Raw genomic sequence first — 17,704 nt, forward strand, 5'->3', positions numbered from 1 at the left:
TTATTATTATTATCATCTTATTCAGTTTTGTGTGTAAAATTGTAATATACTTTGTAAATTTGTAGTGTTTTTTGTAACGCAGTTTTACTCCTAGTTGAGTGTTAGAGAAGGCCGTATGGCCTTAACTCAGCCAGGTTAAATAAATTATTATTATTATTATTATTATTATTATTATTATTATTATTATTATTATTATATCAGCAACCTTATAACCTTAATGTATGTTTCCACACTCATTTCAGCCGTTACCTGCTGGATCTTCTTCTCTCCTTCTCGAACGTCTGAGGTAGACTTCTGTCGTTGTTCCTCACACTGGGAGTCATTTTCGTCGTCCTGGTATCGCTGTCGAGGTAGTCTCGCACTAGCCGACCGCATGAACTGGCTATTCGCTCGAGGGTCACTGTACTCACTCCACCTTCGCTGCTGATGATGCTGCTGGTAATGCTGTCTCGACGGAGACCGTGTGTCACTCGGCATCATGTCCGTCCTCTTGGAATGGCGGAGCACCACACCTGCACTCCCCTCACTGTTCACACTCCCCCCCGAGCTCACACCACCAACCTGACCACCACTCTGCTGATGGGGCATGCCACCGTCTGTCATCATACTCACACCCGATGGAGTACTTAATCGCACAGACGGGGTAGTGGCCCTGGAAGAGGATGACTGGTTCCGTGGATGAGTCATCGGAATCTGGTGAACGTATGACGCGGACTGACGCATCTTCTGGGCGTATCGTTCCTCCGACCAATAGTAGTTGTCGCTGACAGCAGGATCCGCAGGGGGCATCACGTCTAGACTCGACTTGGGTCGCGGCAGCCGCGCCACCCTGCTGGCATGCTGGTCCTGGTAGATCTTCTCCTCGCCGCTACCACGTGGTAAGTGCTCCCGGCTGCTACTGCTCTCACGTGCTGGGTACGCTGGCTGTGTTGCGTAGTGCTGATGAAATTTCTTAGCATCGTAATCCAAGAAATCCGCACTGTGCGGCCTTGGTGGGTACCGGTTTGGCCGTGGTTCCCTGTGCCTTGCTGGCTGAACACTTTGGTGGTGGTGTGGATGTTGCTGAGGTGGTGGTGGTGGTTGTTGCTGAATTGGCACTGGCATTGGATACATGTTTGGCATTGTGGATGTCTGCAGATCAGGTGGTTGCTGCTGGGGTGGCATACCCTGGGCATACCTGAAGGCTGCATAGTTCTGCTGGTGTGGACCTGGATGTCCATACTGAGGTGGAGGCTGCGGTAAGGGATGATTATCTGGATGCCCCCTGTCTGGGTAATTCTGCTTGTGATGTATCGATATCACAGGTCCTGCACCTTTAATATACGCCACCTGATTTGACGCCCGTTTGTACAGCTCCCCGTAACTCCCCTCACTGCCACTGTGTCTCATCGTGTCTGAGGTGTTGTATACGTCCTCATAGTCACCACCTTTCGATCCCACCACTTTGTTAGGCCCTGCAGGTCCAGGAGTTGTAGAGTTTGAGCGACCGTATGTGTCAGGAGTCCTTCGTTCCACATTGGTCGCTGCTTGAGCATGGCTACCCGGACCTTGCTGCATCATCTGCTGTGGCGGTCTTTGCTGCTGATCTTGTAGAGGGGGCTGCTGCGAGGAATGCACCGGAGTTTGTGAAACTGCTTGGTGATAGTGGTACCTGACATCGATACCGCTGCGGTCGTTCCTAACCGGCTGTTGTGGCTGAGCAATCCTAGGAATGAACCCGTGCCCCTTGCTCCCGTCAGAGTCCTGGGGTGTCTTCTTGCCACTCATGTCCTCTCCCCTTCTGTCTGGGGACGGCTCAGGAGAAGATGCTCCATAGTCCTCGTGTTCTGCAAGCCGTCTTGGTTTCGGAGGTGCATTGGCATAGAGCGGCTGGTGGTATCCAGGGCCTTGCTGAGGGACTTTCTGGCCTCCCCACCCATTGGACACTACTGAGTCGTGGCTGGTGTTGAGCTGGCGTGAAGCTTCTTCTTTCTTCACTATCTCCTCATTACTGAGCTTTATTGTGGAGGAGGAAGGAGCAGTCGTTGCTGAGGCTGTGGTGCCAGAACGAGGCGGCCGGTAACCATGGAAACCAGAGTCGCTGTCATCTGCACTTTGGTTCAGCAATGACGAAATGGAAGACACACTAGGGCGGCCTGACCGACGGTCGTCCCAACTGTAAACACGAAAAAATGATATTTTATCAGATTTTTGTTACCTAAGTGATCTATGACATTGAACGAAAATAATAGTAACCGTTAATAATTCACTTTCTTGATGGATAGCAAGGGAAAGCCAGGAATTCACGAGGGAAGAGTCTAATTCGATACCAGATGGATGATGCCAAAACAGGGAACCTGATTCACGGGTGCAGGTACCAATTGAAAGTATTTATTTTAGGAAGGAAAATGAATGCTTTAAAGAAGAAACAGGAAAGATAAATGACCTGTTTATTAAACTTAAAAAAGTAATAGGATGAGGAAATAGAATGAGTAATGTAAACATACCAGTAAGGATACAAAGACGTGAAATTTAATCATTTTTGGTCAAAAATTATGATTTTTAGTTTTTATCATTAAAAAATTGGTTAAAGTCTAAAATAAGGTTGCCAAACATCCCCATTTCTCAGGAACAGCCCTCGAATTTTGCTTTTTGTCCTGGAACAAAATTCGTCCCCAGAATGTCTCAGAATTTAATAATTTGTCCCCAGATATCCCCGAATTTTCAGTGTTAATTATTATCAATTTATAAAAATGCTGTTGAATATCTCAGTGCCTAGGTATTCATTTACAAGAAAAGCTATCACTGTGGGATGTATATTGCTAAGATGTCTTCCACAACAGAAAAATTTTGAAGATACAGTCCATTACTTTTCTTCCAATGTGGATGGATGATGCCAAAACAGAGGACCTGATTCATGGGTGCAGGTATTTATTTTAGGAAGGAAATGAACGATTTAAAGAAAAAACAGGAAAGATAAATTATCTGTTTATTAAATTTAAAAAGTAATAGGATGAGGAGATTGAATGAGTAATGTAAACATATCAGTAAGGATACACAGAGGTGAAATTTTATCATTTTTGGTCAAAAATTATGATTTTCAGTTTTTATCATTAAAAAATTGGTTGTCTAAAATAAGGTTACCAAACATCCCCATTTCTCAGGAACAGTCCCCGAATTTTGCTTGTTGTCCTTGAACGTCCCAGAATTTAATAATTTGTCCCCAGATCAGTGGCGACTCCTGCATATTTCTTAAGAGGAGGAAAGAAGTTAACAGCACTAAATGACACATTCTTGAATGAAACATGCTACAAATTAGCCTGCATGCATACATGTAAGACCAGGTAGTGTTGGGGTTGGCCTTCCCTTCTGTATAGCAATAATCTGTTCTTGTAAACTGAGTTTCCTAAATTGTCCAAAATATATTATGTTTTCACTTCCATTCATTGTTGAATAATTGCGCAAATTAACAATTACAAGGAAATTCACAACCTCGTAGCATTTTTAGAGCACACTACAGCATCACACGTGTTGGAAGAGACTAGCTACTAACTCGTACCCGGAACTGTTTTACGGAAATGGGAATGGGAAATAATCTGTTAGGAAAGCGAGAACACTGCACCCACCCACGTGGTCTGTGTTGCCACATGTACATTTTACAAGTTCAGTATCACATGCTTTTGAAGAATGTCAGTTCTTGTAAAGTCATACTTTCATTATTGTTCAAAGCTGCCGGTGGCCGATTAATTTTTTATGTTAAAAATGATGTAGTTTGGAGTACCTACTTTCAGTTTCAAATATATTTGTACAAAACTGACAACTTGGTTGTTGCCCTGTCTAGTAAACAATGAATAGAAGTGAATTTCAGGGGCAAACTACGTAGAACTACTTCATCTTTGTTTCACATAAACCTGGCTTTAACTTTCAAATATCCACGAAAGTTTCAAACCATGAATAGTAGCCTATATAAAGTGCAATGAATAATATTTTTGATTTGTAATTAAAAAAATGTTTGCGTGGTGTCTTTCATAGCGTTGGGTTAAAACTGTTTTTGTTGTATCTCCTCCTAGATGTGTTATAGTCCGGTTGAATACAACATCGTTAGATGGCAGCGGTAGTGAGCTTGCTGCACGACCAGTTGGTTTCTATTTCCCGCCCATGACCGATTCAGAGGAGGATTTCCTCCCTCGCCGTTCATTTACTTGCTTTAAAACTCTGCTTCTTTCTCTGGCCGCTAGTGCGCTGTTGTCTATGAGTGTTAACCGCAGTAGAGGAGGAATGGATTGGCTTTCCTCCACACAGACAATATCTCATCTTTCTCACAGTTTTCTACAGCACATGAGCGCACGTCGTTTAAAACTCGATCAACCGAGTTTTTCTTATAGCTGTGAACTTAAAAATTATCGAATCTTCCTCGAATTTCAAGGCACATATTTTATTTGGTATTTACTTCCAAAAGAAGAAAATGTGAGGAGGACGTTCCTCCCTTCCCTCCCCCGAGGAACCGCCACTGCCCCAGATATCACCGAATTTTAAATGTTAATTATTATAATTTTATAAAAATGCTGGTGAATATCACAATGCCTGGGGTATTCGTTAACAAGGCCCTATCTGTGAGATGTATATTGCTGATATGTCTTCCACAACCAGAAAAATTTGAAGAGACAGTCCATTATTTTTCTCCCAATGTAGATGGACTTGATCTGAATGAAATAATTTATTTTATAAAATTTATTTCTTGAAGAAATATGTGACTTCAGAGAAAGTAGCAAAGTGGAATGATGAAAATGGTGATCTTTGCTTAAAATGGAGTGTAATATTTGTAATTTTCTCTGAGAAAATGATTTTCTATGCACATCCAGGAGTTGATTGAAATATCTCCGTGTCTTCCTGGATATAATGCTTGTATGTAAATATAATGAATATTTTAATTCTTTAAGGTGTGTAAAAAATAATACAAGTGAATGACAAACTATAAGAAATGTTAAAAGTAATTTTTTCATATATACGATATCTGTATGGTATCCAAAAATTGTGAAAAAAAAATCTGGTAACCTTAGACTAAAATAGCAATTGCCAATTTTCATGCCCATAGAGCTGTCAAATCACCTGTTAGAGTTGGCAGAAACTGCAGGTGTTTACTTTCATTTATAGACAGTAGTTCCACACTTTTAAATTCATTTTTCTTGTTTACGCTTTTAGTACATTTACCTTTACTAAAAATACTACTCTTCCTACAACTGTTGTAGTAAATGCATTTGTTTTTGTGGATGTTCTAGAATGTATGTTTAATAACAATTGCTATCGAGACTTCCTTTAGATCTCTCATTATATATATATATATATATATATATATATGACTAGAGCTAGGATTTTGATGAAATTGCATCTTTTTTCTAGTAAGCCAGAAACATAGCTGCTTTAATATTTTTGTGTGATATGATAAACTGAGTGTCTTAAGACATATTTGTTAGGGCAGTTTTTTTGCATTTTTTGCCTGTTTCAACTCATAAGAGCATCTTTTGTTTTATTCGGTCATTTCGTAGGCATTTTCATTTAATTTTGGGCATAAATCCCCATTATTAATGTAAAACAATGTCTATTTCCTTTTATATATTCTTTACATATTTTGTCCATTAATATCCATTATTTTGTATAATATTTTAATCGTCTTTCTACACACATATTGCCATTTTAACGTAGTACACCCCATGTAATGGATCAGTCAAACCACCCCTTCGATATAGACTCCTCTATACCTGCTAATTCCGGATAAGAGTGGCCTCGTGGTAGACGACACGGAAACTAAAAGCGAAGTAAATCCATGGTGCTACAGCCCATGAAGGGCCAAGACCGACCAGCCGACTGCTGACCTCACGTCCACATGCTGACGCAGAGGTGAACGATCATACATGGAAACTACATCAGATAAAATAATTAAGGTGTACTACGTAGAAATAATTCTGTGAAATTTAATTTAATTACTAGTCTAAATATTTAGTACAAAACCTCTTTTCCTACTAAGGCAATTATGTAAGGTCAATTTTTAGGGCATTTTAAGGGCATTTTTGAAAGATTTTTAGGTCATAAATGCATTGTTTTAGGACATTTTTTCATGGTTTATGGGTCATCAAAATCCTAGCCCTATATATGACAGCAAGTTTCATTACTGAAAATCTGACAGTGTGTAGACAAAATTTCAGACAACAATTTTGAAATATGTGGGAACAGTAGCAATTTTACATAATTACGTTTAAATTTACAAAAATGTTAGTAATTCATACATTTCTTAACCAAATTACACGCAACTTTGCACACAGACTATAAGAAGGGTGCAAATTAAGATTTCTGATGAGGGGGGATAGAATCCTAGACAGAGAATACCATACATAAAATTATTATTATCCTCATTCGATACGGCTCAACGTTTGGTCGTACTAAGTTGCTTGTCTTGCATCTTCATTATAATAAGTATTATATCCATGAGCTAGCTTAAGATAAGATGTATAATGCCTAAGTTACTGATTGTTGTCAGCTTGCCGGTGATGATAATACATCAATATTGTTTTCTTTGCTTACTTCGTGCTTTATAAAGTACACTCGAATTAAAACAATTGTATTTTGTGAGGAGGGATACAAGTTATCCCTGCCAGGGATGTTAATAAGAATTTATGAGAGGGAGATAACTTTCCCACGGGGGGGGGGGAGTCCCCCCCCCATCACCCCCGTTAATTCGCACCGTCACTATAAGCAACATAAAAACTATAGCTACAAATTTTCAGAACCCCAGTTTGAATAATTTAGAAAATACTTAAGATTTATTTACGATAACAACTTCCTAGTGTTACATTCAAAACTAAGTGGTAAATTACCTTAGTTGATTAGTTTCGACTGCATTTGATCTTCAGAACTTAGTTTTGTATTTAACACTAGAAAGTTATTATTACAACTGAATCTTAAGTGACACAAAGTGATAAAAGTGTGTAATCAAGATGTATTAGAAAATTAAAATTTCGCCTCAGTGTACTCTTCTTCTTCTTCTTCTTCTCCCTTCAAGGTTTAGGTGATATCACCTGTTCCGGTCTCTATCGTCCAGCCACCTCTTGCGAGGTCTACCCAGATCCCTTTTCCCGATCGGGCGATAATTCATTATCTTCTTTGGTAGCCTATTCTCTGCCATTCTGTCAACATGATCTTTCCATTTTGTTTTATTTTCTTCTACCATGTCGTGTACTGAGAAAATATTTAAATCTGATCTTATTGTTTCATTTTTTATTTTATCGGCTTTAGTGCATCTTCTTACGTATCTCATAAATTTCATCTCTGCTGATTGTATACGTGATTCTTCTTCTTTTGTTATTGTCCATGATTCAGAGCCATATATAAGAGTAGGTACAGCCATAACTTTATAAAATTTCATTTGAGTTTCTTTTCTCGCTTTTCTTCCTAAAGTTCTTCCAATTGTTCCACATATCATCTGAAATCTATTAACTTTCTTCTCAATATCTTCAGTGTGAAATATATGAAATATATGTACTCTTAATAAGACATTATAACAAAAAACAAAAATAGAAGCTTATTAAACGATGAAAGGTATATATTATCGCTGTTTAAATAGTATTAGTAAAATATCAAATTACATAAAGGGAGTTTAGTTGTGATTACTAAGAGAACTGAAGTAACTTTTGTTATGAGAGTTAGATTGAAATGAAAGATTGGTGTAGTACCGATACCTTATAAAATCAACCTTCAAAATGATTACCTAGTGACTAAGGTTTACAAATTAACGTATTATGGTAGTAGGATTATTAGGTCAGGTTACATCATATCTGTCAAACTCCTGCTCCCAAAGCGCGAACAAATATGCGAGTGGTTACTAGCCTCTTGACCGCTTCATGTCCCTTGAATTGACTCAACGTAAGGTAGGGCTGGGTGCATGAATGTAAGCAGAGCTGTTGTACTAGTAACAGTCGCTGCTGGTACTGTGCATATACTTTGCACTCCTATTTTGGCACCAATATACTTATTACTAGGACTAGGATTTTGATGAAATTTCATCTTTTTTTTAGTAAGCCAGAAACATAGCTGCTTTAATATTTATGTGTTATGTGATAAACTGAGTGTTTTAAGACATATTTGTTAGGGCATATTTTTGCATTTTTTGCCTGTTTCAACTCATACAAGCATCTTTTGTTTTATTCGGTCATTTCGTAGGCATTTTCATTTAATTTTGGCCATAAATCCCCATTATTAATGTAAAATAATGTCTATTTCCTTTTATACTTTCTTTACATATATTGTCCATTAATACTCATTATTTTGTATAATATTTTAATCGTTTTTTACACAAATATTGCCATTTTAACGTAGTACACCCCACGTAATGGATGTCCAACCACCCCTTCGATATGGACTCCTCTAAACCTGCTAATTCCAGATAAGAGTGGCCTTGTGGTAGACTACACGGAAACTAAAAGTGAACTAAATTCATGGTGCTACAGCTCATGAAGGGCCAAGACCGACCAGCCGACTGCTGACCTCACGTCCACATGTGACGAGGTGAGCGATCATACATGGAAACTACATCAGATAAAATAATTAAAGTGTACTACTTAGAAAAAATTATTTAAAAACTTAATTTAATTACTAGTTTAAATACGAAGTAGTACGAAACCTCTTTTCCTATTAAGCCAATTATGTAAGATCAATTTTTAGGGCATTTTTGAAAGATTTTTAGGTCATAAATGCATTGTTTTTAGAACATTTTTTCATGATTTATGGATCATCAAAATCCTAGCCCTACTTATTAATGTATAACTTTATCATCATCCTCGTCATTCTCAGAAGGCTTATTGGTCCGTAAAATGTATACAGAGTGATTCACCGCCACTAAAGACATTCTGAGCAAAAATTGCCACATAGACACGTGTTCCTATTCTCATTATTTTCAGAGTTACACCAATTTTAAGCTATTAAAAAAAATATGATGGTACAACGTTATTTGATCAGGTTACAGAATAAAGACTGGTGAAAATTCAAAACTGTGTTATTAAATTATATAGACTACAAGGGCATTAATTAAGTGTAAATGGTGTTAGAGGACCAGAATACAGGACTGTGAAGGTCCACAATTACTTGTAACTTACACATTTCATGACACTGTATATTAATATCCATTCACTTTCTGTAAACGTGATCTAAATATTCTTAATTTCGAATTCTTAAATATACTTCAACCACACAATCACAGATGGCATAATATAACACCGTGCGTTATCACATCCCACAATTCCATAGTAACATCACAAGACACCATTGATCTCAACTGACTATTCCTATATGTATTAAGATCTGAATAATACTGCCGAAAACTGTGCTTATATTAGTATTAATATATTTTAGCGTAAGTGTTTATCTACTGATTATTCCAACTTACTGTACCTTTAAGTATGTTTAATATATATTCGCATATTACTCGCATTTACTAGTACTAGAGTTTTTTTGTTTACAGATGGTAGAAGATGTAATCCTATATTCCCACAACAAGTGTTCTTCAATTATTTTATGTCCCAATTAACAATACTAGTAGTAATTCATTCTCACAGATGGCGAGAGTAATATCTCCGTGATTGTTTCTCCGACACACCTGCATTTATTGGAATTTCATGCTCACAGATGGCATAATAAACCACAACCTGCTACCTATTAAAAGTCGCACTGCGGTGCAAATTTAAACCACAACTCACTAACAATCTACGAGAGAAAAAACATTCTCAAGCCATACATATGGAGTAAGTGATATGATTATGATATTGTAATTTGATGATATGACGATACTCTACGAACATGATATGATTATATTTTGCTAACATGATGTGATGTTCGATATAATAATAGCGGTATGATTAATGGTGATCTGATAAGATGATAATGATAGTTTGATGATATATGATGATTATAACAATTTGATGATAAAATGATTAGAAGGTGATGACGATTTGATGATATGATATAATGGTATGTGATGGTAAAGCGTTTGATGATGTGGCAGAGAGGTGGTGGTGGTGATGATGATGATGATGATGATGATGATGATGATGATGATGATGATGATGATGATGATGACGATGAAGTAGTGGAGATAAGAGAAAGGCAAGGAATCAGAAGTCCTTTGACAAAGTGTCATTCAAATGCAACACTGATCGTCACAAATGTGAAAACGTATTTATAGGTTGTGAACTAAAGTTCAATAAAAAGAACCCATCAGTAAATGAGCTATGACAAGATCTAATGATAATTTGTGATTTTTTATTTAATGTCTATTTTTAGCAAGAGGTGTTGTTTAGATACGGTATCATAAAATCAAGACCGAGCTAAAATGAAATCTAAAATACAAATGGCAATGCATTTCGACAAAACCTTTCCCACAGTCACTTTATCCATTACAGATTACCGATACACAGAATCTGGTCTAGATGAAGGTTGGGAATTGTAGCCTGATCATCTTTGATTTTGATGTTGGCAGGTGATGAATTAAGGAATAATATTACTTTCATTAACAGCAACAGAATTACTACTATTGATGGTAGTAGTAGTAGCAGTAGCAGTAGTAACAATAACAGTAGTAGTAGTAGTAGCAGCGGCAACAATAACAGTAGTAGTAGTAGCAGCGGCAACAATAACAGTAGTAGTAGTAGCAACAATAACAGTAGTAGTAGTAGCAACAATAATAGTAGTAGTAGTAGCAGTAATAGTAGCAACAGCAACAATAACAGTAGTAGCAGTAGCAGTAGTAGTAGCAACAGCAACAATAACAGTAGTAGTAGAAGTAGTAGCAGCAATAACAGTAGTAGTAGTAGCAGCAACAACAATAACAGTAGTAGTACTAGTAGTAGCAGTAGTAGTAGTAGCAACAATAACAGTAGTAGTAGTAGCAGCAACAATAACAGTAGTAGTATTAGTAGTAGTAGTAGTAGCAGCAACAAGCTGTAGTAGTAGTAGTAGCAACAGCAACAATAACAGTAGTAGTAGTAGCAGTAGTAGTAGCAACAGCAACAATAACAGTAGTAGTAGAAGTAGTAGCAGCAATAACAGTAGTAGTAGTAGCAGCAACAATAACAGTAATAGTAATAGCAACAACAACAATAACAGTAGTAGTAGTAGTAGTAGTAGTAGCAACAATAACAGTAGTAGTAGTAGTAGTAGCAACAAGCTGTAGTAGTAGTAGTAGTAGCAACAAGCTGTAGTAGTAGTAGTAGTAGTAGCAGTAGTAGTAGCAACAGCAACAATAACAGTAGTAGTAGTAGTAGTAGCAGTAGTAGTAGCAACAGCAACAATAACAGTAGTAGTAGTAGTAGTAGCAGCAATATCAGTAGTAGTAGCAACAACAATAACAGTAATAGTAGTAGCAGCAACAACAATAACAGTAGTAGTAGTAGTAGTAGTAGTAGTAGTAGTAGTAGTAGTAGTAGTAGTAGCAACAATAACAGTAGTAGTAGCAGCAGCAACAATAACAGTAGTAGTAGTAGTAGTAGTAGTAGTAGCAACAATAACAGTAGTAGTAGCAGCAACAATAACAGTAATAGTAGTAGCAGCAGCAACAATAACAGTAGTAGTAGTAGTAGTAGCAACAAGCTGTAGTAGTAGTAGTAGTAGCAGTAGTAGTAGCAACAGCAACAATAACAGTAGTAGTAGTAGTAGTAGTAGCAGTAGTAGTAGCAACAGCAACAATAACAGTAGTAGTAGTAGTAGCAGCAATATCAGTAGTAGTAGCAACAACAATAACAGTAATAGTAGTAGCAGCAACAACAATAACAGTAGTAGTAGTAGTAGTAGCAGTAGCAACAATAACAGTAGTAGTAGCAGCAGCAACAATAACAGTAGTAGTAGTAGTAACAGCAACAAGCTGTAGTAGTAGTAGTAGTAGCAGCAGCAACAACAGTAGTAGTAGTATAATAGCAACAGTAGGAGTAGGAGTAGCAATAGCAGTAGCAACAGTAGCAGTAAAAACAGCGGAAATCTCCATTTTCAATTCTACAGGGAAATTAGGTTGTTTCTCAGTTCACACAGAATATTCTGCTAACAACTTAATGCTATAAGTTACAATGAAGTCTTACCTGTTGCCCTCCTGAAGGATGGAAGCCAGGCTGAGCGCGTTCATCCATTGCACCATGAGCTCGCGAGTGTCGGCGGCGAAGTAGTAGGTGCGCATGTTGGTGTGCTCCGCCTTGAAGGCGAACTTGCGGTAGACGCGGTCCTCGCTTGAGCACGGCGAGATCTTGTACGAGGGCAGCAGAATCGAGCCCAGCAGCTTCTCTTCCTCGGGGCCTGTCAACATATTTATTATTATTATTATTATTATTATTATTATTATTATTATTATTATTATTATATTAATTGACAATAAATTATATCTTCACAACCACATTGATTATATTTATAACCATGCAATAACAATGTTAGGAATAATTCGGTCAATTACTTATTCTTTTTCAACGCCTGACTCTCTTTTAATACAGTGAAACCTGTTCAAGACGCAAGTGACACGGTCCTAATTTTTTTTTCCGTTGTGGACAGATTTCCGTGTTATTCAGGTGTGAAGTGTGAAGTTAAAATAAAATATTTTATCATTTGTATAAATGAAAAACAAAATGGCATGCCGCAAATTGTAGGAATTACAAAATATTCCGTTTAACACTGCTGACATTAAATCAGCTTCATGTCGCTTATTTAATTGGTGAATGATCTTGATGAAAATCCCATTTCCTGTGTAAATTGTATCGTCACTCATTAAACGCTATAAAGTTTATTAATTACACTAAATTTAATATCTGAGACTATAATACTGTACTGTATATCACAGCACATTATTTAATTGGACTAGGAGCCTAGAAGCCTTGAATTCTGGATTATCTAATTTCTTTGCCAGCTCAAGGGTTTGCTTTGCAGAATAGGTTCAGAAATTGGCATGATCTTTGAAAGGGCAAGAAGAATCCACTCCCACAACAGTTCATTTATTTCTATGTAACCAGTTGTTTTCTGTTTCCTTTTATGTTTTATAACACGAAATTAGTAATACACTTGCGTTTTACCCAGCTACGACAGTAAGTTATACAGGAGTGAAGCACTGAACATCTTTGAAGGGACTCGTCTGCCTAGTCAATGGGGTAATAAAATTTATGACCATCAGGCCAACGCACCCTCGCACCCTCAAAAATTTTGCAAAGAAAACTTGTTTTTATCTTAGTGACCTACATATTTTGTATATTCCTTGAAAGCACATACTGTTTCAAAATATAGTTTACATTAAAGTAGTGTGTCCAAAATATTATTTCCGTGTTGAACAGTAGCAGACAGTTTCCGTTTCCGCGTTGGACAGTTTCCGTTTTATTCAGAAAAAACTACACATAACACACATGAATTTCGCTGGGACCAATGAATTGTTCCGAAATAGACAGAATTCCGGATTATTCAGCTTCCAATTTGAACAGGTTTCACTGCATTAGTGAGATCGAAACTCGAATATGCATCTGTAGTTTGGAACTCTATTACTAGTTCTGATTCGGCAAAACTGGAAAATATTCAAAAGAAATTTATTTCATTATGTTCGTACAGATTCCTGCCTAATAACTCTGGGTATAACTATGATCAAAAATGCGAGTACTTTAAATGTCGAAGCCTGTATGCCAGACGTCATGATCTCCATTACTTATTCTTATGTAAGGTCCTTAAAGGTGACATTGTCAATCTTTCTTAAACAGTGTCAGCCTTCGTATTCCTATGAAGGACATGGGACATCACAAACTCTTCTATATTAGAAATTCTAAATCTTCCTCCCCAGTCTCCAGATGTATTAAACATGCTAACCTACATGTGGGCGATTTCGATCCATTCAATGTATAGAAGTATTAGGATATGGCAATGTCTTTGCTAATATTATTTGCATAATCCTTATACACAAATTGGTAGTAAGAATAAACTCCTTTCCCTAATAATTTATAGTTTTAATTCTTGTAAATTAGTCATTGTAATCTATGTTCTTTATTTTGTTGTTAACTCAGTTATTTAATTTGTACCATAGTTGTTCATTTTAATGTATTAATTGTATCACTGTGCGGGACTTTTATTGACCAATGGCTGTTGTCCAGCACATAAATATAAATAAATAAATAAATAAATAATTATTACTATTATTATTATTACTATTATTATTATTATTATTATTATTATTATTATTATTATTATTATTATTATTATTATTATTATTATTCACTCGTATCAAAAGAAGAATAACAAATTTTCACATAATCATACATAAATATATACCAGTATTGATGCCACTATATTACCATTATTAATATATTATTACTAAATTATTCACCTGTAACACCATTCAGATGTAGGTAATTAGGACAAAACATACCTCGTTACTGAAGTAGTTTAAAGGTCATTCATCATCTCGTGAAACCAAATGTAAGCATGTGCAGTAGCTTATAGTAAGAACCTTATGGTGGGGGTATGTGAACTAACTAGCTGCGAATGGAATCGTAGCGAGGAAGGGAAGCTTCTCAGTCTATTTTCTGCTTCCCCTCACGGTCAGGTAGGTTTCACAAGATAACAAATGATGTATACTAATATATCCACAGCTTTTGAGGTCACGCACGCGTAGATACTTATTTACGAAAACAAATTTTCAGATAATCTTACATAAATACACAACATAATTTTTTAAGGGTGTTTGATATTTGGGGCTAAGAGGGATGAAGTTATAGGAGAATGGAGAAAGTTACACAACGCAGAACTGCACGGATTGTATTCTTCACCTGACATAATCCAGACGTTTGAGATGGGCAGGGCGTGTAGCACGTATGGGCGAATCCAGAAATGCATATAGATTGTTAGTTGGGAGACCGGAGGGAAATAGACCTTTGGGGAGGCCGAGACGTAGATGGGATATGATGACAAAAAGTGGATTAATCTTGTACAGGATAGGGACCGATGGCGGGCTTATGTGAGGGCGGCAATGAACCTTCGGGTTCCTTAAAAGCCATTTGTAAGTTATTATTATTATTATTATTATTATTATTATTATTATTATTATTATTATTATTATTATTATTATTATTAGAGCCCGGATTTTATGAGAAATATGTTCATAAATATGTAGCTAAAAATGGCAAGATAAATATGTAATAAATAAAAAAGACACATGTAGGGTATAAAGATTGGTAATATTGTGATATGAGTAATATTGTGGTAGCTCTTATTGAGAATTTATTACTCTTTTACTGAGGGAGAGGATGATCGTTTTTTTTTTGTGTCAACGTGGACAAGTTGCTGCACAAAACCGGTTCTTCTCTCGCTCAGTAAAATTGTAATAAATTCTCAAAAAGAACTATCACAATATTACCAATCTTTACTCTAACTTAAAATCTAAGCTTCATTAAATGTACATATATTTGCAGACTGATAAGAAAACAGAACTGAAATAAAATTAAAGCTGCACATCTGATCCAAACTCATTTAATTATTGTTTGAAGGCAGAATTAATAATTAAATATTTTGTGCGAGATCGTGCGTATTTGCTTGTTTTCCGCACAGAACCAATACGCGGTAAGTGTGAAATACCACATTCAGTATTCCCAACGTAACACACATAACAATTTCCCTCTTCTTACCGCTTAAGCGCGACATTCATTTTACTGCTTTAGGCTTTTAACATATTATTTTTAGAGACGTTTAACATAGTAATAATTATAAATTGGAAACTTACCACTGCAATTTCACCTAAATTGCAATGTTAATTATTGTTTTTAAATATTTGCAAAAATTAAGTAAAGTCTACTACTCCACGAAAGCTATTGTATTCCTGATACAAGTAACATTAAGGAAGCCGTGAAAAAATCAACAAGACTCCAGATGCCGATGCCATTACTGCAATATGTTATATAAATAATATTGTTAAAATATGAAAATGAAAAAATAAATCATTACATAACCTTACCGTTTGCTTTAAGTTCGCATTTATAGACTGGGGGAAAAAAAAGACAGACGTATATCACGGCCTGCTGGAGTAAAGATATTTTTGTTTTCTAAGTTGTCGTCATTAAACAGAAACCAAGATGGAGATTTCATTGCAACTAATTAGAAATTCGTCTTTCAGATATGTAATAAACGATCTTCGCACAAAATAATGTACGATACACGAGCGGTATGTTTGTTTTCATGTTCTCGGAAATTAAAAAAGCTCAACTACGTTTCGCTTTTTCCAATCTTTTCCTCGAACATGAAAACGTCAACATACCGCTCTTGTAACGTATATTACTATTTCATGTTTTCTGCGGTCATCGATTGCCTTCTGTCTGTTAGAACGTTCTTATGGATGGAAAACGACCTCTCAACTTCACACGAAGTAATTGGAGCGTATTTTTCAGATGACGAATGATACTCTGAACAATGTTCTCAGGGAGCTGTACACACTCACCTTTAAGTATTTTGCACATAGTGGAAAAAGTTGTGTATGCTGGGTTCTTTATCAATACGCCATTAAAATTTACTGAAACACACTCACCGAATACTCCCAACACAACTCTCAGTTTACTGGTTGTGCATCTTCCACTATCGACACACATACACTGTGCAAAGCACAACTTTACCATCAGTAGTAAAGAAATAGTTAATTTAATATAGAAATCATTTCTATGTTAATATCAACGTAAAAAAGTAATTTCTTATACTGTATTTTTTTTGCATTTTTTGACGATTTTGAACTAATAGGTCATTTTAATTTTTTTCGGCATTTTTTGGTCATTTTTAATACTTTGAATAACTTTTAGATCATTTGGAATGCATTTTACGTTCTTCTTTACCGATAGATCTGTTAATCATGTGCTAACCAAATAGGTCAGTAGTAATTACCTACTGAATAAGTGAATAACAGTGAAGTTTGAGTTTTTATAATTTGGAACAGACTCTGAAGTCCATCCCTTATTTCACTGAAGGCTTCACTTCACACAACGGGAGTAATATAAAATGCTTGACAGCAGCTTAGTTTAAGTGAGGACTTTGACCGCTACTGTTCTATTGTGGGTACGAGGGTGTCTTTAGAATTTATGTTTGCAAGGGGGGAAAAATTTCACCATGTCCTGGACAGTACGTTGTGTCCTCAACATGGTTCGGACGGGATGTCTACTATAGTAGAGAGTATTTTTAACACAAAACTTGCTGCGCCCACAATTTGTTTTGTCATTCACACTCCGTCATCCGGAAGATCTGGTAACAAAAGTGGAGCGCAGAAGGAGGAGACGCAGAATGAAGGCACTGACATGGACCACCCCTGATTGAAAAACAATGTAAACCTCATTAAAATCTATAGTTTTCCCTTAAAACCTTCATTTTGTTACATGTTATTTTCCTTTATCTTAGCCAAACTCCAGAAAGTTTCCTCCTCTCTCTGAGATTTGCAGGGCAGTCACTGTAACAGGGCGAAATTGTGGTGCGAGTACGGTGAATAATATTTAAATGTCATTTTATTTTAATTATATATCATTTTTCCATTAGTTTAAGGGCATTTTAATGATCATTTTAAATAGATTTATAGGTCATCAACATCCGCCCCCTAATCATCAAAATTCGTGACGCGCCTGAAGTTGAAGATAGAGCCAATCTTCTTAAAGGTTAAATTTTCCTTCTTTCATTAACAGCAATGGAAAAATCCAGCCTACGT

At 36.4% G+C, this 17,704-nt stretch overlaps 1 protein-coding gene across 10 annotated transcripts in view; it reads right to left on the minus strand.

Moving 5' to 3' along the window:
• Positions 1 to 17,704, minus strand: part of kmr (kramer) — a 1,522,801-nt gene that overhangs the window by 499,500 nt on the left and 1,005,597 nt on the right. For all 10 annotated transcript variants that reach the window (XM_069824286.1, XM_069824284.1, XM_069824281.1 and 7 more), the window contains 2 exons: positions 12,096 to 12,306; positions 250 to 2,155 (listed from right to left, as the gene is read on the minus strand). In XM_069824286.1, coding sequence (XP_069680387.1) covers positions 250 to 2,155; positions 12,096 to 12,306 — 2,117 coding nt within the window. The remainder of the gene's footprint in view (positions 1 to 249; positions 2,156 to 12,095; positions 12,307 to 17,704) is intronic.

The sequence above is a fragment of the Periplaneta americana genome, chromosome 4 (assembly GCF_040183065.1).
Source record: "Periplaneta americana isolate PAMFEO1 chromosome 4, P.americana_PAMFEO1_priV1, whole genome shotgun sequence".
Taxonomy (NCBI): domain Eukaryota; kingdom Metazoa; phylum Arthropoda; class Insecta; order Blattodea; family Blattidae; genus Periplaneta; species Periplaneta americana.